Raw genomic sequence first — 26,368 nt, forward strand, 5'->3', positions numbered from 1 at the left:
TTAGGGCTGGCCTGTTACATTAAGAATGGGTGGTTGGTTCTGATGAGAGCATTCACGGCTTAAGATAGGTGACGGGAGATAATAACAACAACATGATGTTTACTCATGTATCTCGATACTTCAAGCATCGTCAGTCAGTCATCATGCTACGACTACACGTGCCTCTTCCACTGGCTTGAACATGCCATTGTCTCTCCCAGCATCGACATCATAACTGCAGTTTTAGCCTTGGTTTCATGAGCTTCAAGTGGATACGATAATGCATTTTCAAAAGCCGACTTCCCCGGAATAGCTCACAACGACAGGACGTGGTTTATCCCAGGATATCCGGAGCTCCATATAAGTGACGACGTGTCAGAAGACCCCTGATCCAGGGATATTCTTGGCGGGTACCGAATCATGCACAACTTGTCTGTCTCCCACATACCGTCGGCTGCCTTTGCCGTGGTCTAGCAGCCACCGTTTATAACGGAGACCTGACAGTTTTTATGCATGCATGCATAAGATTCTTGGCTCGAGCTGAAAGTGTAACATGCATAGCCACAAACTCAGCTCACAGCCACATTCTATCTACGCAATACACTGATATCACTTCGGTAGGACGGACCTCAACCTCTTGGCTTTTATACAAAACCTGTTCACTTGCGCTGACATTGCCCTCTGGACTTCTTCAATCACTATACTCAACCTCGTAGAAATTCTATAAATCCACGATACGAGCTGCTAACATTGCTTCGCTTGACGGCTGATTATTAGCTACCTCTTTGCTGACGACGTCATCGCATTCACTTGTGGTCAGCTTCGCCTATACACCTCTCAAACACACCTCAAGCCCCAGACCTTTCAAAGGAAAATGAATCCCTCTGACGTTCCAGATGAACCTCCGCCTTCATACGCTGAGAGCCAGAACCAGCATAAGAAGCTCCCGGCACAACCTCCGCCTGCAGCTGCAGCTCCGCAGCCAAAAGTACCATCATCAGCTTCACAAGCTCCTCCTCCTCCTCCTCCAACTGCCGGCCCCAGCCAACCACCAGCTGTTCCACGCCAATTCCCACCGGCGTTCAATCTCTACTATCAAGGATGGCCCAATAATTCCTATACACTTGCTGAACACCAAAACCACCCCCTGTATCTCTACTCCGCACACTCCGGCCTGAGTGATCTACCGCCAATTCTTCTACACTCTGGTCCAGGCCCGTCATATTCACCTCTGGCTTCTGCAAGCTTCATGTTCATGAGCGCTAGTTTCGAAGTCGAATTGCCTCCAGTGCCAGGCTCGGGAGCTCCATTGGCACGCGAAGTAGTTGAACCAGTAGGTTCACACAGTGGTCTCGGTACAGGCTATAGCTTTGCTATTGAAGTCGGGCCAGGAGGCAATGGACCACGAGAAAGATTTGAGTGGCGGCGCTCGCGAGGAGATGTAATAGCAAGCTTGGGTGGCCATTATTATGGCTGGAAACTTGTGCGTATGAGCCGTGGTGCTCCTGGGGGAGGAAATGTGGCGTTTGCGCCAGGCGGCTTCAAAGATAGCCAAGGAAACGAAGTTGTTGCAGCTTGGACGATGGGCGATGGAAGAAGTTTGACCAAGGTTGCGCATTTTCGATTTATGGGAACAGGCTTGACAGGACTTCTTGGAGAGAGGTGGGCTATTATGGTGGTGATAACAGGGCTGGCCTTATTTCACAGAGACCGAAGATGACAGTCTTATTAATTCGTCTCATGAAGGCACGGCCTATGTACCGGTCTTCGATTTATGTACCATACACCCTCACTGGGGAATAATAATATTTTAATACGAGCTGCAGACATTGCCGCACGCTGCCCGTTGTGATGAGATTGCTATCCGGAGGTTTTTGATGCTCCCGAGGTGTAACTCTACTTATGGGGAATGTATCTGCATATTCTTTGTGATCAATATGGTGACAGAACAAAGGAGCATCACCACAAGGAGACCCGCCGAGCGTTATCATATATATAATGAGGTCGTTCAGAAGAGTATATCTATGGGTATCTTATTTAAACTTGTCGGCGTTACTGGGTATCATTTTTCGTAGGACGGCGAGCTGTTTCATTAAGGCAATCTTCCTCTGATCAGCAAGGTTACGCCGATCGATTCGTCTTGTCCCGTTTGAGAATACGACAGTGTTGTCAGGCAATATTGCTCCAGGGGCAATCTTTGTCATCTGCGTAATGGTGCAATTCTAGACATTGTCAGCTCCTGGATCGCGAAGATGGGGGGTTCATCTACCTTGCCGATCCTAGCACCACTCCCAATAGTTGACCCAGCGTGAACTACCGTACCCTCGCCGATCTCGGTATTGCCAGCTTCAACAATACTGCCAGCCTCAATTGTAACAAAGTCTGCCAGCATGATGCCACCACGTTGTGCAGTATCAGGGTCGGCAGGGCGAGTTCCCAGGTGTGTTCGTTCGTGAATGAGACAGCGTCGTCCGATCAGAATAGATCCGGAGTTTGACTCAAACTTTGATCGAGGGTGTACTACCGTTTCGGATTGTATCGTGATCGAGTGTGTTCCTTGGAGAATCGCATTGTCGGAGATGGTCAGGGAGTCTGAGAAATGGACGGGAGGCCTAGGACCACTGCGATCGATAGCGGGAAGAATGGAATGTCTTTTGCTAGACATGATGAATGCGACTCAAGTTATCATTGCACAGATGTCAGTGGTCATTTCTCATCAACACGGCGGAGGAAGCCGAGATGAAGCTTGCAAACAAAGCCCACAATACTCAAGTTGGTGTTGCGACACCGCAGATCGAGTCCGTCGAATAGAAATCCTTCCTTGACTGCTTACGTGAGGCAGCGCTACCAGGATCTATGACTCCAGGATATCAGTTGGAGGCAAATCGGAGGCGAAGGGCAGTTGATGCGCTTAACAGAAATGATAAGAAGGACTTGTGCTTGTATGTGAGAATTGGTGGGAAGTAAAGTCCTGGCTAACTTGAGTGGCTGAATAATCGCGTAATGGATTGGCCAATCACTAGCCCGCTATTTCTGAACGGCCTGGTCACGAAATGGATCTCGCCCGGGAAACTTGAAGTGCCGCAACTTGACGTTCAACCATCTCCAAACCGCCACCCGACAACGATCGAGCACAATGCTGTCCACGAGAACGGCGCCCAAGAAGGCCGTCGGCCTCTCACGGACCGCCGTGAGGGGTCTGGCTACTGTCCAGGACGGCGCCCCGAAGCGAACATACGGTGGTCTACGAGACCAGGATCGCATTTTCCAGAACCTCTATAACCGATACCCCGTAGACCTCAAGAGTGCTAGGAAGATGGGCGATTGGCACAAGACCAAGGAGATTATTCTCAAGGGACACGATTGGATCATCAGCGAGGTTAAGGCTTCCGGTCTTCGAGGACGAGGTGGTGCTGGTTTCCCCTCGGGTCTCAAATGGGTAGGTTTCTCCATGATTGGTTTTACGGGTCAAGAGGCCGAACCAGCATCAATTGTCTCTAACCCAACGCTCTGCAGTCTTTCATGAACTTCAAGGATTGGGACAAGGACACCAAGCCCCGTTACCTTGTCGTCAATGCCGATGAGGGTGAGCCCGGTACCTGCAAGGACCGTGAGATTATGCGAAAGGACCCACACAAGCTCATCGAGGGATGCCTTATTTCTGGCCGAGCCATGAACGCAACCGCCGCCTATATTTATATCCGTGGTGAATTCGTCGAGGAGGCTGCTGTTCTCCAGCGAGCCATCAACGAGGCCTACGCCGCCGGCCTGATCGGAAAGAACGCCTGTGACTCTGGCTACGACTTCGATGTTTACCTGCACCGAGGTGCTGGTGCCTACGTCTGTGGTGAGGAGACTTCTCTTATTGAGTCTCTGGAGGGCAAGCCTGGAAAGCCTCGTCTTAAGCCCCCGTTCCCTGCTGCCGTCGGTCTTTTCGGATGCCCTTCAACTGTTACCAACGTCGAGACTGTTGCCGTTGCCCCTACTATCTGCCGACGAGGGGGAAGCTGGTTTGCTGGCTTCGGCCGTGAGCGTAACCAGGGCACCAAGCTGTTCTGTATCTCTGGCCACGTCAACAACCCCTGCACTGTTGAGGAGGAGATGTCCATTCCTCTGCGTGAGCTGATTGACAAGCACTGTGGTGGTGTTCGAGGTGGATGGGATAACCTTTTGGCCGTCATCCCCGGTGGTTCTTCTACTCCTGTTCTCCCCAAGCACGTCTGCGACGACCAACTGATGGACTTTGATGCCCTCAAGGACAGCCAGTCTGGTCTTGGTACTGCTGCTGTTATCGTTATGGATAAGAGCACCGATATTGTCCGAGCTATCAGCCGCCTCAGCCACTTCTACCGCCACGAGAGTTGCGGCCAGTGCACACCTTGCCGAGAGGGTAGCAAGTGGACAGAGCAAATGATGAAGCGATTTGAGAAGGGTCAGGCCCGTGAGCGTGAGATTGACATGCTCCAGGAGCTCACCAAGCAGGTTGAGGGTCACACTATTTGCGGTAAGTTCTCATATCAATTACCTATCTATAAAGCTGTACTAACGATGCTTAGCTCTGGGAGAGGCCTTCGCCTGGCCTATTCAGGGTCTTATCCGACACTTCCGACCTGAGCTTGAGGCTCGCATCCAGAAGTTCTCTCAGGAGCATGGTGGTGAGGCCCTTGCTGGTGGATGGAACCATAATGCCAAAGCCCAAGGCAAGTTGGTGTCTCCTGGTCAATAATTGGTATCATGAGTAGAAAAGGGTATGGAGAGAGGAAGGGATTAAGCTTGACGTGTCTTGCATCGTACTTGTGCATAACTACAACTATTAGGTAGATGCCATGTGTTATATTTACTTATTGTTCAATAGGAGTAAGAGTTGGTAAAGTAAACTATGTCTGCCTGCGTAACTCATCTTCATATGAAAATACAGCCAGTTTAGATGCATATGAAAATATTGAAATCATTCACTCATATACAAGTCGCTTCAATTTGCCGTGTTCATACGTGGATGTAAGGATCCACTAACATTAAACTACTGGCTGGCCCCATCAACACCGCCTATTCAACAATCAACCTAACCACCAGGGGTCAATGATTTGTAATTTTCTGTTCATTTGCATTAGACGTATATAAATTCGTGGCATAAATCTCGACTTCTTTTCAATTTGTATCTTACACCTCTGTCTCGGTAGACTAGCAGTTATGGTGGGAACATATGAGCATTTTGTTGCCTTTGGCACTGATCTTGGTATTTCTCTCACAAACCCTTACAACACACACTCACTGACTACCTACTCTTAGTCGGCATCGAGCGAATTCTCCGTGGTTTTCAAGCGATATGCTCTCTTTTAGTCTGGTACCCGGCTCTATTTGCCCTTGTCCAGTCTAAGGTGTCATCAACATTATCTCTCCGCACTCTAGGCGGCCAGATCAACGTCTCCCGACGTTTCATTCGTTTCTTCCGCTTTTTGGACACTTTCCGCGCAGGATGGCTCGTCTACGTCGCTCAAGGTGACAAGAGCATTGATATGTGGCTTGATATCATTAGCAAGACCTGCTTCGGCATGTTCGGCATGATGGAGACTTTGACTCTCCTTGATCTCTGTGGTATCGAGAACCTCCGTGTCTTTAGTCCTGAGAAGTTCCAGGAGATTGATTACCAGTCGCAGCTTTTCTGGTTTGCTGGATTATACACTTCTGTTCTTGTCACGGTTATCAGACTGTATCGACTAGTCGCTGGTACTCCTGCCTCTGTCAAGCGTGAGACTGTTAGCATCAGCTCTACTGAGAAGCCAGCCGAGCTTATCACTACCGAGAAGGAGACTGCCGTTCTCTCTGAAAAGATGACCAAGGAGGATCTCGACAAGGAGCGTGAGCGCCTCAAGAGCATTGTCAATAAACGCAAGATCGAGAGACGTGCTTGGATGAAGAAGTTTAAGAGTGAAGGCTACGTTCTCCTCCGCGCTCTCGTCTCTGATCTCCTCGATATGCTTCTTCCCACCACTACGGTTGGATGGGTCAAGCTTGAGCCCGGCTTGGTCAGTTTGGCCATGTTCTTCACCACCTTTACTACAGGTCAGGCTGTATGGGACAGGGTTGGACAGAATCTTCGACGACAGAAGCAGTAAAGGATGAAGGTGTACGGGAGTGTTCAATTCTTATCTCACGTTACGCTATGTGAAAGCTATCTATACCGCCTGTCACTGCGGCAGCAAAATACAGTTTACTTACAGACTACATCATACGCACTTTTCCAGCTGGATATTGCTCTCAGAACATTCTCGTAACGGGCTAACCCATAGTCCTCCTACTCTCAGTCTTTGTAGTAGGTGCTGGCTTTTGACGAATGAGATGGAGGACAGGTACTGAGTTCCTTCAGCAAGGTTCCAATTTGGTCCTCTAGACCTCCGAAGCCATCGAGTCGCGGGGCTCAGAAACTTCGTCTCGGAAGACATCAAGGTCAGGGATCGAGTACAAGTAGTCGTCCTCGTCCTCGCCCCTATAGACAACGATCTTCATCTTGCGGAAAAGACTGATCAGGTTGAGAACAGCAATTACCGACTGCATGATCCTTCAATGCACTATTAGCATCACTTGAATGACCGTTATCAGTCGTATACTTACACAACAGTAAGACTCAGACCCGAAACATTTGCTTCATAGTACCAGTTGTATGCAGTGAAGGACAGAACACTGGGTCCGATGAAGAAAAGACCGAAAGAAAAGTCGATAGCGCTGACAAGATAAGTCCCGGCCCCACGGCTTGAGCGCGAGGCAAGCGAAGTCGTGCCAATTGTGCAGAAAAAGTTTCCGATCTTGAGGTCGAACTTGTTGCTCTTCCTGCCTGGGAGGAGGCTCTTGAAGACGCGGGACGCATGCCACATAACCAAGAAAATTCCACCTATTGCGAACGCGGCGGTTGATCCTGGGGAGTTAACGGGCATGCAGATAAAAACTATATCGGTGATGACGATAGGGACAATCATCAATCGTAATAACATAATAGGTGAGAAAGAGATTCTGAATACGGGCGTCTTTCCATTGTCTCTATCCTCCCGCTCGGATGGTGACAGCAGCGCAGCTGCGGGGTCCTCTCTGGGAAGAGGCTCATAAGAAGGCTGTCCTGACTGGTTCTTGGCCGCCATATTGAAGTGTCGATAAGGGAGTGATCCGTGATTTTTTATGGTCAGCCTTGTAAGTTGAGATACTGGTGTCTCATGGCGGACAGCTCAGTACTTATACAAAGATACCGTGATGGCACCCACAGGGGCATGATGTGACAGGATAAAAGCAACCCCATATCCTATCTAGGAAACCGCCGCGTTTACTCTGGTCTTTTTGCAGAGGTTTAGCGTATGGAGCGAAGGATCATGTTTCGTGCGTGCCTAGCACAGCCTTAAAGCTGCATGGTCCGAGTTTCCATGGTAATGGCTGCACTAACAGTACTATTTCCGCTCATCTATTCGCCAGCGCCGACACAGAAAACATGCAGTTGGTTGTCATGACTGTTTCGGGTTCATTTGTGGATCAGAGGTTGCGTAAGCCTTTGCTTGAATTTGGGGTCCAGAACTCCAACATGGCCAGAACTTGAGGTGAGTGTTGTCCCATTTGGCCGTTTGAGCAATAAGCTCTCGTAAAAATTGCCAATCTGGTCAACCCAGGCCAATGCGGAATACGTATTTCCAAAATAAAGTTGAGATAGCCACCACAAGGCATTCTTTATCTTGGCGTTTATCGCCTACCCTTGATGAGAAAGCGTCCAGTCTCAACCTGCATCTTCCACCCGTCTTGGAGGAGAGCTGCAGCTACAGCTTGTCTCAGCTGTGACACACCACCAGCACTATGGCGGCCGAGTCCAGTTATGACAGTAAAAGGTTGCTGTCGAGCCTTATCAGACCGAAACTCTCCCAAGCCAGCCCACCAGGACTGGACTCTCTCGCGGGCAATGCTCACGCCAGACTGCACGTTAACGCCGTGTAAGTCAATCGAAGTTGATGTGCTTTGCTTGTCAACCAGTAGATTTGCCGCCGTTGATGTAGCATGCATTTCATATCGAGCCTGCTCTCGTGCCCTCTCAGAATAATAACCTGCTGCCTGCCGATAGAGTGGATTAGAGGCACCACGTCGATTTAAGGATGCTGCCGAAGCGGCTGCTTCACGTTTGGCTCGATTGTATTGGCTGGCTCTCTCAGCAGCTTGCGCGTACGCTGACGAGCCGACGGGAAAGCTGGTGCTTCCTGATACCGGCCGGGCTAGCTTGGATTTCCCTCGCGTAACTGTCTCGAATCCTTCGATATCCTCTATGGGCAGTGGCGTCAGTTGATAACTGACCTCAAGCTTCTGTGTCCAGGGATTCTTGACGAAATGTTTGCTAACAAGCGCCGCGATGTCTTCTGATTCTTGCGATGTGGTGCCCGTAACCTGAACGATCGTTGACATGAACTTCTCTGGGACATTCTGATATTTTTGTGCGAGTTCCTGTGCATATTTCTTTGCATCTTTATCCTGGGTTTCGATGCCTTGTGACATGTATCGATGCAGGATCTCAACTGCAGCGGCACCACTCGCACAGCGTTTGTTGTGGTAGATATCGGAGACTACTCCAAAAGGTAAGTCCAGCCTGTCTGCCAGATATGCGATCTCGTCCTGGCCTAAGTCAGACTGTTAGTTATCACGGTCTGGTAAACGATTGGTTAGAACATACGTTTCAACTCTTTTAGGTCATCGGGGGATGGAGTGGCATTTCCGCTGCTGGATGATGGGGTTTCGCTTCCGAATGCTTTTTTGCCCTTCTTCTTGTTCCTTCTCTTCTTCTTTCCGCCGGCTTCTTCGGGCTCAAAGAAGCCATCAATGCCCTTCTGCTCTTGCCCTGTCGATTTAAGATACTGGATGTTCAGTAGGTCATCGAGCGCAGTCTGCACATCGCCATTTGCCTTTTTCAGTGAGTGTTTGATGTCAAATTCCTTGAGCTCACTAAACATGCTTTGGAGGAGAAGGACTTTATTCTCCTCGCTATCATCATCGAATGAAGTAAGTCTGGGTATGGAGTAAGTTGTGTTTGCTGTCGATGTAGTTTGATCGCTGGCGGAAGTAGTATCTGTGTCGTGAGCATGAGAGGCCTGCTGACTGCTGGTCTCGACTGTACCCTCGTCGCCATTCACATCTTCAGGCATATTCGAGATGCCACTTGGGTTGAATCCAGTTGCTTCTTCTGTTGTGACATGCTGGGCAAGGTCTTCTAAGACAGTCTGAGCTGAGTTATACTGAGAAGCTTCCGTGAGATCATGATCGCTAGCGATGGCAACTACGAGGGCTTCGTCCAGGAGCGACCTGAATTTTTCCTGCAACATCATATGTTAGTACGAAGTCTCTTATCTATGACAGTGCATGAACACGATATCATGTCTCATAGTCATTATCACGATATCTTGGTCAATACTGGCTCGAAGGTTCGTTTTTATGACTCGGCAGCTAGATATTTACGCGCTGAAGCCATCATAACAATAGTAAATGAACATACCACCAGTTTCTGCACAAGCTCTTCTGAGGTTTCTGGCATCTTGGGGGAGGGATGGTGTTGTGGTATCGGTTATGGCTGGTTCCCGAATAAAGCATGGTACTTTATAAGATCCTACAGGCAATAAGAAAAACTATGTCGCTAAGTCCCGCTTCAGAAGCTTCCCGCGCTTTATATAATGACGTTGCGAAATTGAAAGGCCGAATGACGCACAGAAAGATTGAAAGAGTCATGGTGTTTTCAGGGCTCTTCAGCGAATGTGGAGTTAGTTGAAGTTGATAAACGTATCACGTGCCATGATAGCGAGACTTGGGGTTGCAAAGTTGTAAATACAATACAGTTAATGGGTAGTGCGAGACCTAAAGTCTTTAGGTTTATTGAGGGCATTCACGACTGAATTTACTTTTGGGTCTGTTGATTAACTTTACACGGGCATTTGCTGGGTGGAAAATTGGGGATGCCTGAGGGAGATTGTCTCGTGGTTCATATCTGGTGATAGGACTAACTTGCCTGCTTTTGTGATTATGCTTAGACAATATTAATGAAAGTTGCTTATCTGGCTGGCAGGCTCTTAATACATGATGGGTTTCTGTACTGCTCTGTTGATGATTGTCTAAGTTGAACCCTTGGATTCGGAGCAATTGGTGTTACCTAGGCATATTCTTCCAAGTTTCTTGGATAGTGAGTTGACTTAGGATTAGAGATTTTCTCATATGGGATGCTTCTTAGGCACATATAGCGGCTAGGAGAGGAAAGAAAACACAGGACCTTAACCCTAAGCAATAAAAATATTAAGGTAAATCTTGCCTTAGCTTAAGGGGCTCTTTACTAAGTTTATTTCGATACCGTATATTAAGGTCTAGTATTTTCTTGCTTCCCGAGGAGCGGTTAGTATATGAGACAAGAGCTCAGAACTTTTGTCGTTTTGCAGACTGATATTTCTGTAATTAGACAAACGAATACGACTCTTAGACTGGCCTGGACACAGAAATCTTGCAGATAAATCTAAGGACTCTACTTGAAGATGAACCTTACCGACCGTGATTTCAATAACTGCTACCTCTATGTTACGCGAAATATCAATAAATATGACGTTTACATCTTTATCTCTAGGGTATCTCAGTCAAGCTCTGAATGAATCATTGACTGTAGCTACTGCGATGGCTAAGCTCAACCCCGGCCTCTGACCCCGGCCTCTTAGACCACAAGTACCACTAAGTTGATCACGCTGGCGAATTAGAGGCAGACCGGGCCCACAGAAACCAATGACGCAGGTCGGTCGTGACCTCTACAGCGCCCGCCATCGGGGCCCCCATTCAAGCTTTCCATTGTAGAGCTACCTGCTACGGTTACGGTTGCTGCTGCTGCGCTACGACATCACCACCAGCCTCCAAGTCTGAACCTGCAACCGTCTCGGTTGCGCCTACTTTGTCGACGCGTCGCCTTTAGAGTTTCACCTCCACTCGAGTCACGTTGTTCTTCTAAGCTTCAATTCTACAATCTATTATGATTGCTTCGCAAACATCTTAACCTTCATCATCATCCCACGCTTATCGTCACACCGTACCTGTCGTACGTCAACTTGAGAGCGATATCCATACGAAACTTCGATCGCGACCAAATAGGCCCACGACTTCATACATAACACCCGCCGCGTGCGGCTCCCTAAATTCGAGATGCATCAACGCATCGTACCTCAGCTAGGAGCTGTGGCTGCTCTTCTCACCGGCCTCGGCTTTGCAGAGCAGTATACTCCGAAACATGAAGCTGGACGATGCGCCTTCCGCGGCCACTGTGGAAAGCAGAGTTTTTTCGGCAAAGAGCTTCCATGTGTCGACAATGGTTTGGCTGAAGATCCTGACGAAGAGCTTCGTAATGAACTCGTCGAACTTTGCGGCCAGAAATGGAAGACCGGACCTGTTTGCTGTAGCCTGGATCAAGTGAGCATATCCCACGAACCTCCATGCTACCTCATACTAATCTGCGATACATAGGTCAAAGCACTTAAGTCCGAGCTCGGCACACCAAGTACACTCATTGGGTCTTGCCCAGCTTGCAAAGACAACTTCTTCAACCTCTTTTGTACATTCACATGTTCTCCAGACCAATCTCTCTTTATCAATGTGACCGATTCTGCCCCCAAGAACGGCAAGCAGCTCGTAACAGAACTCGACCAGCTCATTTCAGAGAAATATGGCTCTGGTTTCTATGACAGTTGCAAAGAAGTCAAGTTTGGCGGCGCAAACAGCAAGGCGATGGACTTGATAGGTGGTGGTGCTAAGAACTACACCGAGATGCTGACGTTCCTTGGAAACAAGAAACCTCTCGTCGGTTCTCCTTTCCAGATCAACTTTCCGACTGATTACGGCGACCACGACCTCCACCCATTGGACATGACACCGAAGAAATGCAATGACGAGGACCCCGATTACCGCTGCGTATGTGTCGACTGCCCTGGTGTCTGCCCGAAGCTCCCAGACGTCAAAGACTCAAAGTCTTGCAGAGTCGGTCTTTTGCCTTGCCTCTCTTTTGCCTCCATCTTCGTGTATAGCGTCTTGCTTTTAACTCTGATACTCGCCGTCTTTGGTCACATCGCATATAAAAAGTATTCTCAGCATCGTGTTGAAAGGACAAGACTGTTGCATGAATCCTCGCATAGCGATGATGAGGACGAAGGTGGTCCAGTTGACACGGAGGCGATGCGTGAGCGCCCAACTAAGAGATACTGGGTAAACGATAAGTGCGACAAGGCCTTCTACCAGCTCGGTCACATTGCGGCTCGATTCCCTGGGTGGTGCATTGGTCTAAGCCTACTCTTCGTTGCCATCCTTAGTGTTGGATTGTTCCGTTTTGACCTTGAGAAGGAACCTGCCCGCCTTTGGGTGAGCCCCTCTTCTGCTGCTGCACAAGAGAAGGCCTACTTCGACAGCAACTTTGGACCCTTCTACCGTGCTGAAAAGGTCTTCCTTGTGAACGATACAGATCCCTCTGGACCAGGACCAGTTCTGTCTTACGATACCCTGAAATGGTGGATTGAAATTGAGGAGAGCGTCAAGAAGATCGAAAGCCCTGTCTATGGAAAATACTTCCAGGATCTCTGCTTCAAACCCACCAACGATGCCTGTGTCGTGCAGTCCGTTTCAGCCTATTGGCACGCCAAGGGTGGATTTGACCCCAAGTATTGGAAAGAGGACCTCCGAGCATGCGCCAAGAGCCCCGTGGATTGTCGACCAGACTTTGGACAACCCATCGAGCCCAAAATGATCTTTGGTGGATACGACGACGACGTGGTTGACGCCCATGCTATCACTGTGACCTGGGTAGTTAACAACGCTCAAGAGGGAACTGATGCTCTTGCAAGGGCTGTTGATTGGGAAAACTCCCTCCGCGACCGACTCCTCGAGGTTCAACAAGAAGCCAAGGAACGTGGCCTTCGCTTGTCCTTCAATACCGAGATTAGTCTCGAGCAGGAACTTAACAAGTCAACCAACACAGACGCAAAGATTATCGTCATCAGTTACATCGTTATGTTCGTTTACGCTTGCATGGCGCTTGGAACACCCCTCAAGCATATCTTCCGCAATCCTGCTGTGCTCTTGGTTGAGTCCAAGGTAACACTCGGTCTCGTGGGAATTCTCATTGTCCTCATGTCGATTGCCGCTTCTATTGGGTTTTTCTCATGGGTTGGCCTAAAAGCTACACTCATCATTGTTGAAGTCATTCCCTTTATTGTTCTGGCTGTTGGTGTGGACAATATTTTCCTGATTGTCCATGAACTCGAGAGAGTCAATGTCAGCTTCCCTGACCAAATGGTCGAGGAGCGAGTTGCAAGAGCCCTAGGCCGTATGGGACCCTCCATTCTCTTTTCTGCTCTCACAGAAACCGTCGCATTTGCTCTCGGCACCGCCGTTGGCATGCCGGCTGTTAGGAATTTCGCTGCTTACGCTGCAGGTGCTGTCCTGGTCAACGCCGTGCTTCAGATGACCATGTTCGTCTCCTTCCTTTCCCTTAACCAGATGCGGGTTGAAGACCATCGTTGTGAGCTGTGGCCCTGGTGGCAGATCACTAAGGCTAGAGTCCACCTTAATGGGGCCAACAGTTTTGCTCAGGGAGGTAGCCGCGGCTCAGACATGGCCGAAGAGAGCTTGCTGCAGGTCTTCATCAAGAATACATATGCTCCCCGACTTCTTGGGAAGAAGGTCAAGCTTGCAGTTGTTACAATTTTCCTTGGGCTCTTTGCAGGTGGACTGGCACTCTTGCCCAAGATCCAACTTGGCCTTGATCAGCGAGTTGCCATCCCTGATGGTTCTTACCTGATCCCCTACTTTAATGACTTGTACGAGTATCTGGAGACTGGGCCCCCAGTGTATTTCGTGACCCGCGAGGTTGATGCCTCCAAGCGAGAACAGCAGCAAGAAATTTGCTCGAGATTCACGACTTGCCAGGATCTTTCGCTTACGAACACACTTGAGCTTGAACGACAGAGATCAGATATTTCTTATATCTCTTCACCTGCCGCCAGTTGGATTGACGACTTCTTCCTCTGGTTGAATCCCATCTATGACCAGTGTTGTGTGGAGCATGGCCAAACCTGCTTTGCTGATCGCAAGCCAGCATGGAATACTACACTCTACGGCATGCCTGAGGATGAAGAGTTCATTCATTATCTTAAGAAGTTCCTTTCAAGCCCTACCGGCGATGAATGCCCTCTCGCCGGCCAGGCCGCGTATGGCCAGGCTGTTGTTCTCAATGACAAGGGCAACCATGTCAAGTCCACACACTTCAGAACCATGCATACTCCTTTGAGAAGCCAGGAAGACTTTATTGCTGCATACTCCGCAGCTCGTCGCATCGCTTCTGATATCAAAGAAAGAACAGGCGCGGATGTTTTCCCCTACAGCGTCTTCTACATCTTCTTTGACCAATATCTTAGCATTGTACCGCTGACAGCTGTACTGTTGTGTGCCGCTGTTGGTATAATCTTTGCTGTTGCGACCGTCCTCTTGGGTTCATTGCTCACGGCAGCTGTGGTCTCTGTCACAGTTGTGATGAGCGTTGTGGATATCATGGGTAGTATGGCACTGTTCAACGTGTCTCTGAATGCTGTTTCTCTGGTCAATCTCATCATTTGCGTTGGCATTTCCGTTGAATTCTGTGCTCATATCGCCCGCGCGTTCATGTATCCTTCCCGCACAGTGATGGAAGGCAATAGCAATGCTTTCCGTGGTCGCGATGCCCGGGCTTGGACTGCTCTTGTTAACGTCGGAGGATCTGTCTTTTCGGGCATCACCGTCACGAAGCTTCTTGGTGTCTCTGTACTCGCCTTCACGCGATCAAAGATCTTCGAGATCTATTACTTCCGAGTTTGGCTGTCTCTGGTCATTTTCGCCGCCCTCCACGCCCTAGTCTTTTTGCCCGTTGCGCTAAGCATCGCTGGAGGTCAGGGCTATGTCGACCCAGAGAGTGAAGGAACTGCTGCACAAGACTTGACCGACAGGAGATGGCGAGCTATTAGGATTAATGATAACAGTGACTCGGAGGAAGAGTCTTAGTATGAGCCCCTCTTTATGCGACCCGTAGTACGGAGATACCGTCGACGTGCAACACGCTCTACAGGGAGCGAGGCAAGAAGAACCTCATTGCCAACTGTCCGAGAACAAGATGAAGAGGAGGAAGGAGGACAAGAAAGCGACGGAGGAACTTCTGGAAGTTCTGGACCTAGGCCATCTCCGGTTCGGCGACCTCGCAACGACGAAAGACGCAACACGACTTAAAGAATCTATTTAATGAACAATTTTGGAATCACCAAGATCAGAGTTGCATGCTTGGAACCAGGTGCTTGTGTTGAGGTTGTCCCACATGCCAAAATTCGAGCGCGAACAATCGGGCTTGACATGTTAAGCGTACTAAGGGCTCGTACTTGAGGCCTTGGTTTCATTTTTGGGCAGAGTCAGCAAATGGGTGAATTAACATACAAGCACGGTGCGTTTTCTTCCTGGTGTTTAAAGGCGTTGTTATTATTGGTTTATGTAGATGGTATCAGGCTCTACAGCGATCAGAACAGTTTTTCTATAAGAAATAATACAAGCGTTTCATTCAATTGCCTTCCTATTAACCCAAAAACACTGGCCACCTTAGTATCCGACACGCCTCGGTCTCATGACAACTATTCAATAGACAAGTATCATTTTTTCTTTGTTTTTCAGTGGCCTCGATGTTCGAGTTGCTCTCGTTCTTTTTGAGTGTAGCTATGGCTATTTACTTTGACTATGAATACTTATAAAACCTGGTTACTAAAGTAAGATAACTGTTGGAGCCATCCTCGGATGTTGGACCGAAGACTTTGTTTGAATCGGGACGAAATGATCATTTGCATAGCCCAAGTATTCCGGCTGGAAAAGAAAAGAAGCCCTATTAATGAGAGCTGGATGGTTTCATATAACATTGGAATTAACTAGCGAGAACATGATTTGGGTCACATTCTGTCATGAAATATGTATAGAGAGACTGTTATTATACTTCTAACCATAGCAATGAGCCAAGATATATACTTGAAACCGCCCAAAAGGACATATTCCTTTGTATGAAGAGGAAGAGGGCTTGTTATCCAACTCTACCCAAGTGACCCATTCGCCCAGTCTCTATCACGACTTGATGATCGATAGTAAATTAAAACAAAGGTTCAACTATTGCCTTGCTCTCAGTGCATGATACAATAGACTTTATCTATAACAAGGCTTGCATGCTCTACTCGCTTGGTTTCGAGCAATAGCCTGCAGGTTACCCCGACGGGCTCTCAAGCTCGGCAAGATAGGCTTGGCAGTAGAGCTGAGGCCGGATGTTGCTTCAGAGGGCTTCTTACTTGCTAGAAAAGAGTGTTGTGAAAGTGAGTCCGAGTGAAAACTCGCAGGAGAAATGGGTTTGGTTGTGTCCTGTCCTTGTTCCTTGAACTCCTTGGTCTCGTCCTGTTCTTGTCCTTCCAACTCCCTTATCACGTCTTGTTCTTGTCCCTTAAACTCCTTGGTCTCGTCCTGCTCTTGTCTATTAACCTCCTCGTTCTCAACCTCCTTGGTCTCAACCAACATTTCAATACAATTTCCAGTTCCGTTGCCAGGAGTTGTATCAGGAGGCTGAGACGGGGGAGGCGGAAGACCAGAATTCAAGGGAGGGGGAGTCGGAGGGGGAGTGGGCAGCCCAAAGACAATATGTGAAGTGGAGGTCGATCCGTTGGATTGATGGTCTGGTTGTTGATTCGGCTGTTGCCCTGGTGGTTGCTGGTCAGTCTTTACGTGTCTCAGAATAATGATCATTATCAATTTACCTGTAGCTGACATATTGGGAGTCGGTTGGGATAAAGCAGAGAAACTTCGATGGAGTGAGTATGTGTAAGTGTAACTGGGGGTGACGAATATGAGAACTGATGGATCTTTGAAAGATGGAAGAGAAAGGACAAGTAAGATGGAATAGCATGTCTTTTTATATAGAGAGAAATAGAGATATAATATTCGCCATCAACAGAACAAACTTCTTTGTTGCCTCTACATGCACCATATGCCTCTCATTAACATGAGGGAATGAAAGTGTGACGGTAGAAAGCTTTCATAATTCCAACTCTATTTGTTTTTCACTATACCGTTGAGTTCATTGAGTTGTCCAACCGACAAATCAGGCTCTAGAAAAAAACCAGCTCAAGTTAAAACACAAAGTATAAACAACAGCACCTCAGGCAGGCGGCAAAAAGGATGCAAAGAGACTCCCTTGGATCATGGCATACATGCTGATAAACACAATTATACCATGACCCAAATTCTGTCTTTGCTTATCCATGAGACACGAAGCGACCCACCAGTACCACACAGGGTACGCAGATGAGATACGACTTATGATTTGGACGTGATAGTTTGTGATGGCCAAGGCGGCGAGAAGAGTTTGCACAGCAGCTAGAGTTCTCACGAGCAGCCTGCACTGTTCATCTGTGCCAGAAATCATGGCACGAAGGCCTCGCGAAGGTTCTCGCACGACTTCTGTTCCTGACTTGATGAGGATTGTGAGCATAGGAGCTGCAAGGAGGAAGAGGGGGATCTGATTGGGTGTCCAGTATCTGAGGAAGCCCACGTTCCTGGTTTTGTTAGTTTTCATTACTTGACTCGTCTGTGAGCACATACCAGTATTCTTCTTGGACGAAAGTGTAGATACTTGGGAGAGGGCGTGTACACCAAGGGCGTTGTTCTCCATTATCCTGGACATTGCAATACCTCATCCACGCCAGAATCTGAGGCGCAACAAAACCAACTGCAACGAACAGCCCACCAATAATAGGTGCAACAAGCCTCAGAGCTTTGGAGAAGGTGAACCCACCAAGAAGTGCTGTGAGACCTTTGATGGCTTCCACCGCAAAGAGAACGCCGCCAAAGAGTCCATTGCTTCGAAACACACAGGAAATCCCATACAACAATCCTGCTCCAATGACAGAAATATTGCGTCTTAGTGAGTCAGGGCCGGCTTTCACACTCAAGGCGAAAAGTAGGTTGGCCACAAAGGACAGGCATGCAAATGTGCTCTCTGCATACGGCGCTGAAAGGAAGAGGCCGCCAGGTGAAAGAATATGCACGACCGCAGCCAAATATGCAAGTTTCCGATCATTGCATAGCACAATAGTGAGCTGGTATAGCGCCAGAACAGAAATAAGATGAGAAACGTGCGAGATGGCAATGGCTATAATGGCATCCCAGCCTTCAAGTCCAAATAACCCATTAATGCCACGTACAACGGCTGGCAGTCCAATGCCAAACGCCCACTCCTGCTCGTACACTTTGCCCTTCACCGCATCGTGCATAAAATACAGCGCGTCCCATCTCGTCAGACGAGTAGCGAGAGCAGGAACAGGTGTTGTCGGGCCATGTACGATGCTGAAGAAGAGAGATGTTGAGGTATCGTAGTCTGGGGCTACAGACGCACCGAGAGCGATGGCCAGGAGAAGACCCTTCCAAGCGGTGAAGGCGGCTGTTAGAGAAGATATTGGGTTCGTTTCGTGGTTAAGGAGACCCATTTCGAGTAGAGGATTAAATGAGCGTGTGAAGTTGGTGATGTGAGGTTGAGCTGAAGGGGTGCGTTACGTGGGGCAGAATATAGTGACACGTTCGCTAATGAGACCCTGGAGAAGTGGTGAGATCAACACAGCACAAGGAATGGCTTATGGGTATGAGAAGACCAGGTAACAATTCCGACTGAGAAATGAATGTTTTAAATTCAGTATTGAAACATGAAAAATGAAAACTTCGTTGTCTGGTGGTGTTCAGTTCAGCTCATCTCATTCACTAGCAAGCCTCTGGCACTCACTTCTCATAGGTCACCACACATTCATCAATCATCACCAACCTCACTTACACAATACACATATGTACCCTCAATTAACATCCACATCAACAAAAATGTCAACAGAGTATGCCACAAGAAACTCGCCTCGCCTCAGACCAGGAAAATTCCCACCACTGGTAACCATTTCTCCTCTTGTCTCACCCCACAAACTCACAATCATCGTCCTTCACGGCCGTGGCTTCAACGCACAGAAGTTTCACTCACCACTTCTCACATCTCCTTCTCCCGATCCATCAATATCGTTCCACCAATCTCTTCCGAATGCTCGCTTCGTGTTCCCCACCGCGCCTCTTGCTCGGGCGACCAAGTATCGCCGTTCACTTATTCATCAATGGTATGAAGGAACTGGCGACTGGGAGCCTGAGGCGCGTGGGAACATGCGACCAAGCATCGAGTATATTCATAAGTTATTGAAAGATGAGATAGAAAGACTGAGTGGTGATGCAGGAAAAGTAGTATTGATTGGTTTCAGTCAAGGCGGTGCAATGGCATTGATGAGTTGGCTACTTTGGGAGGGTCAGAGTCTGGGCGCCGTGGTTATAATGAGTGGCTTCATGCCCCTAGCGGAGAGTTTAATGGCGGATGAGACATGCGATGAAGTATCAGAAGACGGATTGTTCGAAAGGGATAGTGAAGAGGAGGCAAAACCTCCACTGCAGAGAGCAATCGACGAGCTTCGTGGAGAAGCAGAGCTCGATCCTGCACCACCAACAACTTCTTTTCCTTTCCTGAAAACTTCTGTGTTCGTGGTACATGGTAAGGAGGACGAGGATGTTGAGTATTGCAACGGACTAAGTGCCGCCAAATGCTTGGAGCGGATGGGAGCAAAAGTCGAGTTCAAGACGTACCCAGCCTTGAAGCATTGGTACTCTCCTGAAGAACTTGGACATATAACACAATTCATAAATCAACAGCTAGACTTGTAGCCAATCAACATCATAAAGGGGCCTGTCAGGTTTGATAACTCATAAATTCATGATATTCCGCTTATGGAGGCATTTTAGATACACAACACCGGGCCCTTTTATCCAACCCTTTTCAACCACTCATTAAATCTTCTCACCATCGAGAATAACCTTGGCCTCATCTGAAGTCCACCAACTCACACCCTTCTCACCAGGGTAGCTAAATCGATCCATGCTCTCAGGCTTCATCTCAACACTGTAACCAGGCTCCACAGGAGTAGTGTAGTAACCATCCTTGATGACAGATGGGTGGAAGAAGTGCTCGTGGAGGTGGTCCACGTACTCAAGAACAGACAGCTTTCCAGAGACAACGACGTAGTCGATGGTGCTCAGGTGCTGTGTGTACTCAGGGAGGCCAACACCACCGGAGTGAGGAACAATAGGCACACCGAACTTCTTGGCCATGAGGAGGACAGCAAGGACCTCGTTAACACCACCCATACGACAGGCGTCGATCTGACACACATCAATAGCACCAGTCTGGAGTAGTTGCTTGAAGATGACACGGTTCTGGCACATCTCACCAGTAGCGACACCAATGCCGTAAGGCTTAAGGGCATCCCGAACAGCCTTGTGGCCGAGCACATCGTCAGGGGATGTAGGCTCCTCGATGAACCAAGGCTTGAAGTCGGCGAGCTGCTTCATGTACTCAATGGCCTCAGGAACAGACCAAACCTGGTTAGCATCCGTCATGAGAACATTGCCCTTGTCATAACCAATGACCTCACGAGCAATGCCTAGACGCTTGCGGTCGCGCTCAATGTCACCACCGACCTTGACCTTGAAGTGTCTGTATCCAGCGTTGAGAGTCTCCTGAAGCAGAGCCTTCATCTTGTCCTCTCCGTATCCAAGCCAGCCAGCACTCGTTGTGTAAGCGGGCACAGCGCGGTTGTTGAGAGCTTCTTCGAGTCGCTTAGCCTTGGTAGACTCCTGCTCCTTGAGCATAGCGATAGCCTCCTCGGGAGTGATAGCATCGGTGATGTAACGGAAGTCAATACAGCTGACGAACTCCTCAGGGCTCATGTCAGCGACGATGCGCCAGACGGGCTTGTTGAGGGTCTTGGCCCAGAGATCCCAGACAGCGTTGACGACGGCACCGAGAGCGAGGTGGATGACACCCTTCTCGGGGCCGATCCATCGGAGCTGACTGTCGTTGACGAGATGTCGCCATGTCTGGCCCCAGTTTGCGACGAGGGAGGAGAGGGTCCTGCCCTTGAGACGCTCGGCGACGTGGTTGATGGCAGCGCAGACGATGTCGTTTCCACGGCCGATAGTGAAGGTCTGTATAAAGTCAGCATCAGTTGAGATGGTCTCCGAAGGAATTGAGTACTGACCATTCCGTGACCGGTGTATTCAGAGTCTGTCTCGAGGATACAGTAGGCGGAGGAGTAGTTGCCAGCAGCGTTCATGGCATCGGAGCCAGTTCCATCGAGAGAAGTAGGAAAGCGAACATCGCGAGTCTTCCAGCCTGTAATTGTGATTTCACCCATGATTGCTGTTTATTTGTAGGTATATTTATTCGAAGTTGTAGGTAATTGTCGAGTGTGAGAGAGCTCAGTGAAGCATGAGGGACACTCTTGAGGTGGGGTGAGCTCCGAACGCGGGGGGAGGGGGAGGTTTCAATGAGTAAGGTAGTGAGGAGTTATGATGAGAGGATCACGACGAGAAAAAGGAAGAAGAAACGTAAAATCGTCAAGATTATAATGAATCAATTGAGGCTAAATAGAGGTTGAAGCTGGGAGCGTCATGCTTTATAGCTTGTCCCTTTTGCTGGTCCCTTTTTTCCTCGTCTCTCATGAGACCTCATCCATTGTCACGATGTGGGGTAAAAGAAGAGTCGAGATGCCATGACGACCAATTCCTCAGCGTCTGATTGATGGAATAACGGGATCCGCTCACTGGAAACCCCCATGAAAGTGAATTTTGTATATCATGAGAAGATATCCGCCGGCATGTTCTTGCCGATAAATATGCTTGGGTTTGGATGGGTTTGGAGAGGGGAGAGTTGTTGATTTGGGGGTGGGTTTGGGGGGAGTATCTGTTAAGAAGATATCACTAAGGACTTGATCTACAGTGAGATCCTGGTGTTTTAAGAAGTACTCATAATTCAACGCCTAAGAGTACTTAACCCCCGCGACCCGCCCCCGCGCAGCAATTGATTTGGGCTGCCATGAAGTATGAAGTATGAATGGTCTCGGTCTTCCCCCCGCAGGCAGAATATCCATTATAAAGAGCACGTACCTTAGCTATGGGTAGGTAGGTTCAGGCATTCAATGTGCTCCATCTCTAGTGGAAACGAGGCTGGCTTGACGGGAAAATAAACCTCGTGACTGAAGGTTATGCTAATGGACATTTTAGTGCCCTCGCCAAAAGAATTCCATTTAAATTATTATCCGATGTTGAGTTCTGACCCCACGTTGTGTCCCCGCGATCCGATCCGAGTACCCCTCACTAACATGGGATCCAACGCGCACAGAGAAAGTCTGTTAGCAATTCAGTTTAACTAAAGTACCTACCTATTTATGAGTTAAATTCCTCAAACTCGTTGAATATACCCGACGGATAATTAAGCTTCTTTAATATGATCACTATGGCCTTTTGAGATTTCAGAAATACCTCCCTCTCATATATCATGCCATGTCTTGACCGTTTCTTCAAGGTGCACGACAACCATTTCCATTTATTTCACTTCCCCAACCACCTGAGTAAATTAACTGCATACAGTATCCGTCACCGTGTCTTAACAATATACGCACCGTATTTGTTTGACTTTGGACTCTTGAAGAAGCCTCCTCTCGTTTATCCCGTCGTAAAAGACAAAGGTTCTTCATAAAAGGAACCGCCGACGGCCTTATTCTACTCCCTAACGCTCAGTATCTTGTTGATCAATGACGATTAGGATATTCAAGACCGAAGAGAAATATCTGCATTGACAACAAATTATTGTCAAACCGAAAAAAGTGCGTAAAGGGAGGCAGCCGGCTTCTACCACAGCCAGCATGGCACCCTCATGCATATCTAACTCGCGTACAAGAACGTACTTGAACTTACCTTACTCACAATGACATTGCCACAACTGATGATCCGGATGGCTTCAGAACAACAGCCCATTGACAAGAGACACGTCTTGTTTTACCCCTCTCAATGAGTGGTAAATGGGCTCAGACCTCTCAGTAAGGCTCTCTCATTGTCACAATACGATAGAGGCACACATGACATGACATCAGCTCAAGCTAGATTCAACAGTCACACGCGACGCGGCAGGACCATACGGATAACAACCGTTTTGGCACTAGGAAGTAACCTAGTGCGAAACCTGAGCCTGTAAGGGTGTTGCGGCAGCTGTAAGGCGTTTCTACAGCGCACTCAAGAGTAGAGTCGAGTCGAGTCGGGTGACAGGGCCAGGGTCCTGATTATCAGTTGCTGCAGCGTGTGGGCTTCACCGCTGCAGAGGCGGGCGGGTGGTCCGAGGTTGTTCTCGTCAGATTCTGGAAGAGTCAGAGTCGAGAGGGTGAATCTTGTTTTGGTGCAGACTGATCAAGTTGAAGTATCCGTACCGCAGATCAGTTTCCTTTAAGAGGATACAGTACACCCTCGTCTCGGTTACCAGCTGTGTTGTAGCTGTAGCTGTAGCTGTAGCTGTATCTTGCCGGGTCGCCCAATGCCTGTAGTCCAGCCCTGTCAAGCCTGTTGGAGGTCTGTTCTGTTCCTGTTGATGCCAGAAAAGTTGCAGGTTGCAGGTTGCAGAATCCCAGTTTTTGATCATCCCTGCCTATCCCCAACCCTTTTTTCTTCCCTTCGACCCATGACGTGGAGTATCTCATCCACCTCGTGGTCCTCTTGATTGGACTTCCACTCTAACCTGCAGCTTGGAAGCCACTCCGGGCCAGGGAAGCGGTAAGGCCTTGACTGTGTCTCTCGGCTTTACTACGTAGATACATAATTACGACTGACTTACCTTAAGGTACCTACCTTAAGGTGCCTTATTAGGTACCTTACCCGGACTGAACTCTCTCTGCGCCGCTTGCACGATTCGCATTTGCTTTTTCCTACACATACATACATACATACATACATATCTTGGTCATACATATCTTGGTCATACAACATACCTCACATATCTCTCCCATGTTTATCTTCCATGGCTGCGAAATCCTCACAATTCACCAACCAACGTGACCAATATCAACCAAGATACCTTACGCTTAACACACAAACACACACACACACACACACACACGAGTTTCAATTCACCTCAATTTCTCACCCAAGCGCCCTTGACGACGATCCACGCTTATCACTTACCTTGCATTTCAACTAAATGCTACATCCTGAAACCGCGGCTCTCGACAAGAATTTATGTTCACCGCCCGCCATGGACAACACTCTCACAAGAAGTCACAGTTTGAAGCCTCCCAGGCGCAAACTCCAAAAACCTGACCCGAAACTCAAAAGCCTCAACAAAGCTAAGCGCGGTTCTACCGACTCGACCATGTCTAGCCTCAGCCCTCAGAGCACTATGTCCTCACCGTCGCAACGACAAATTCAGAACGGCGCTCCCGACTTGAGCGATTCAAAATGGGATCATTATCTTCGACCAAAGACGGTCTTTGTGCCCTCATTTTCAGAGCCCGAGGATCATATTCAGCCAGAGATCAATTCGCCATATGAACCGCCTCAGCAACACCAACAGCACCCTCATTACCAACATGAGCCTGAACCCGAGCCGCCGAGGGCGTTCTTCAGTCCTCCGCCACGACGACACTCTTCTCAGCGCCAAATCCCAGAATTCCACCATTTGACTCTCCAGGATCACCATGCGCGACCATCATTGGACAGCTCTTCTCTCCCTTCGACCGCATCAACTACCTCGACATCATCTATTATGCGACGCCAGGCCAAGACCCCCGTCTTTCGGATCGGACAACTAGAACAGCATGCACTTGCGCGCAAGGCGAAGGATGTGCCGGAGAAGACGTCGAGTGTTGAACTGATCGCTGATCAATACAACGCTGTTCTTGAGTCGAGAGATGGCCCCCCAGCGCTGGACTCACAGTTACCATCACGAGCATCGACATATTCATTTGACGATACCCCTCTTCAGATATCCCCCCACGGAGCCAAGCGACAAAGTGTACGGTCCTCAAATACATATTCATCCATGACGGCTATACCCCGTCAGCTGAGACCCAGACTCAGGTCAGCAGCGACTCACGATACGAATGTGGCTGCGGTTGAAGGAGACACAATTTACTTCAAGCCATATTCATTCTCACCACCACCATCTCCCGATCAGACCCCCGGAACACCACGAGGTTCTTGGACAGATGAATTTCGACCACCTTCATCATCAGGGCACTCATTCCAGGAAAACATCAGCCTTCAAATAGCGCTCGATCTACTCACAAGCGAATTATCATCCGTTGTGCCAGGCCGACCGCAGCGAAATGGACAAGATACAGCAGCACTGCAGGTCTGGGTTATGATCGAGGCATACGAGAGACTACGCGATCAACTAACACGACAACAATCATCAAACGCGGAGGCACAAAAAGTGGCAACCATGTTCGACTGCTGGTTGGCCTCCCTTTACTCGATCCATTCCTCCCTCACAGAGAGCACATTGCCCAGTCCCACAGAATATGCAGGGCTAGAAGAAGATTTGGATTAGACTTGAGACAGACATGATGTACACGAGGACATGTGTACGCAAATAACGAACATTATGGTTACTGGCGTTATGGGCGCGGTCAGAGGGAATAACCTGGCATTGGATAGGACAGGATATGACAGGACATGACGGGACCAGGCAAAAGCGGCTGGAGCTGCGGATGGGATAGGACAGGATTGGATAGGAGATACCTGGAGGAACTTGTTTTTTATGTACTTAGTTACTGCACTATGAATTCACCTTGATCAATGAGTTTGGTGCTTATCATTGCATGTGACTCGTGAGTGAGTTGTGATTGAAGACCATCAGCACTGCCACGTTGAAAAGTGTAGATCATTAAGCTAAGAACAGGAACCAGGAGCCGAGGGTTAAAAATAGCTATCATGATGGTCTCGATGTTTGGGTTGCATTAGCTTGATTGTGGCGAGTTGACGATGCTGAATTGAGAACCGCATTGTTGAAAGGAGTAAGTGATCTTCCAGGTGTACGCGGACACATTTACAGGTATCGATACCTCGATGATAGTGGTAAATAGGTAGTCTAGGTAGTCTATATGTACTACATAGCTTCGAATATAGTGTAAGACCATTCTGTTCAGAATTGGCTTAGCTATACTTTGCTTACCTAGGTATGCTGAGTTAGGTAAACTCTATCAACGGCTGTATGATTTGATTGAATGACGTAGATGCACTCTTACACTGCAAAGAAGAAAGGCTTTGGCATCCTTATCCAAGAAGACATTCATGGAATTAATCATTAAGTCTGCAGATATTCAGCATAATGAGACGCAAAACATAGAATAGAGAACAAGAGACGGACGTAGGATCTATAGGAAAAGAATGTTTGTTATCCAGTTGACTGACTGTACTG

At 48.5% G+C, this 26,368-nt stretch overlaps 10 protein-coding genes across 10 annotated transcripts; 5 read left to right on the forward strand and 5 right to left on the reverse strand.

Annotated features, from left to right (window-relative positions):
* Positions 1-853: 853 nt before the first annotated feature.
* FSUBG_2566 (uncharacterized protein) lies at positions 854-1,699 on the forward strand (the record flags this gene model as incomplete). The annotated part of the gene is made up of 1 exon (XM_036680352.1): positions 854-1,699. One exon carries the CDS (start codon positions 854-856, stop codon positions 1,697-1,699), a length of 846 nt encoding a protein of 281 aa, XP_036541835.1.
* Positions 1,700-2,012: 313 nt separating this feature from the next.
* FSUBG_2567 (dynactin 6) lies at positions 2,013-2,644 on the reverse strand (the record flags this gene model as incomplete). Its single annotated transcript, XM_036680353.1, has 2 exons — positions 2,013-2,201; positions 2,249-2,644. The coding sequence occupies 2 exons, from the start codon at positions 2,642-2,644 to the stop codon at positions 2,013-2,015; spliced, it is 585 nt and encodes a 194-aa protein (XP_036541836.1).
* A 471-nt stretch (positions 2,645-3,115) lies between these two features.
* On the forward strand, positions 3,116-6,095 carry FSUBG_2568 (NADH2 dehydrogenase (ubiquinone) flavo 1 precursor; the record flags this gene model as incomplete). Its single annotated transcript, XM_036680354.1, has 5 exons — positions 3,116-3,418; positions 3,496-4,483; positions 4,536-4,683; positions 5,160-5,215; positions 5,269-6,095. 5 exons carry the CDS (start codon positions 3,116-3,118, stop codon positions 6,093-6,095), a joined length of 2,322 nt encoding a protein of 773 aa, XP_036541837.1.
* Positions 6,096-6,366: 271 nt separating this feature from the next.
* FSUBG_2569 (uncharacterized protein) lies at positions 6,367-7,112 on the reverse strand (the record flags this gene model as incomplete). The annotated part of the gene is made up of 2 exons (XM_036680355.1): positions 6,367-6,538; positions 6,592-7,112. The coding sequence occupies 2 exons, from the start codon at positions 7,110-7,112 to the stop codon at positions 6,367-6,369; spliced, it is 693 nt and encodes a 230-aa protein (XP_036541838.1).
* Positions 7,113-7,698: 586 nt separating this feature from the next.
* FSUBG_2570 (uncharacterized protein) lies at positions 7,699-9,526 on the reverse strand (the record flags this gene model as incomplete). The annotated part of the gene is made up of 3 exons (XM_036680357.1): positions 7,699-8,618; positions 8,672-9,308; positions 9,488-9,526. 3 exons carry the CDS (start codon positions 9,524-9,526, stop codon positions 7,699-7,701), a joined length of 1,596 nt encoding a protein of 531 aa, XP_036541839.1.
* A 1,634-nt stretch (positions 9,527-11,160) lies between these two features.
* Positions 11,161-15,036, forward strand: FSUBG_2571 (Niemann-Pick type C-related 1 protein; the record flags this gene model as incomplete). Its single annotated transcript, XM_036680358.1, has 2 exons — positions 11,161-11,424; positions 11,479-15,036. 2 exons carry the CDS (start codon positions 11,161-11,163, stop codon positions 15,034-15,036), a joined length of 3,822 nt encoding a protein of 1,273 aa, XP_036541840.1.
* Positions 15,037-16,206: 1,170 nt separating this feature from the next.
* On the reverse strand, positions 16,207-18,533 carry FSUBG_2572 (GPI mannosyltransferase 2; the record flags this gene model as incomplete). The annotated part of the gene is made up of 3 exons (XM_036680359.1): positions 16,207-16,767; positions 17,342-17,603; positions 17,650-18,533. 3 exons carry the CDS (start codon positions 18,531-18,533, stop codon positions 16,207-16,209), a joined length of 1,707 nt encoding a protein of 568 aa, XP_036541841.1.
* A 382-nt stretch (positions 18,534-18,915) lies between these two features.
* Positions 18,916-19,788, forward strand: FSUBG_2573 (uncharacterized protein; the record flags this gene model as incomplete). Its single annotated transcript, XM_036680360.1, has 1 exon — positions 18,916-19,788. One exon carries the CDS (start codon positions 18,916-18,918, stop codon positions 19,786-19,788), a length of 873 nt encoding a protein of 290 aa, XP_036541842.1.
* Positions 19,789-19,911: 123 nt separating this feature from the next.
* On the reverse strand, positions 19,912-21,317 carry FSUBG_2574 (L-galactonate dehydratase; the record flags this gene model as incomplete). The annotated part of the gene is made up of 2 exons (XM_036680361.1): positions 19,912-21,108; positions 21,162-21,317. The coding sequence occupies 2 exons, from the start codon at positions 21,315-21,317 to the stop codon at positions 19,912-19,914; spliced, it is 1,353 nt and encodes a 450-aa protein (XP_036541843.1).
* Positions 21,318-24,202: 2,885 nt separating this feature from the next.
* Positions 24,203-25,498, forward strand: FSUBG_2575 (uncharacterized protein; the record flags this gene model as incomplete). Its single annotated transcript, XM_036680362.1, has 1 exon — positions 24,203-25,498. One exon carries the CDS (start codon positions 24,203-24,205, stop codon positions 25,496-25,498), a length of 1,296 nt encoding a protein of 431 aa, XP_036541844.1.
* Between the last annotated feature and the right edge of the window lie 870 nt (positions 25,499-26,368).

The sequence above is a fragment of the Fusarium subglutinans genome, assembly GCF_013396075.1.
Source record: "Fusarium subglutinans strain NRRL 66333 chromosome Unknown NRRL66333_c0000023, whole genome shotgun sequence".
NCBI lineage: Eukaryota > Fungi > Ascomycota > Sordariomycetes > Hypocreales > Nectriaceae > Fusarium > Fusarium subglutinans.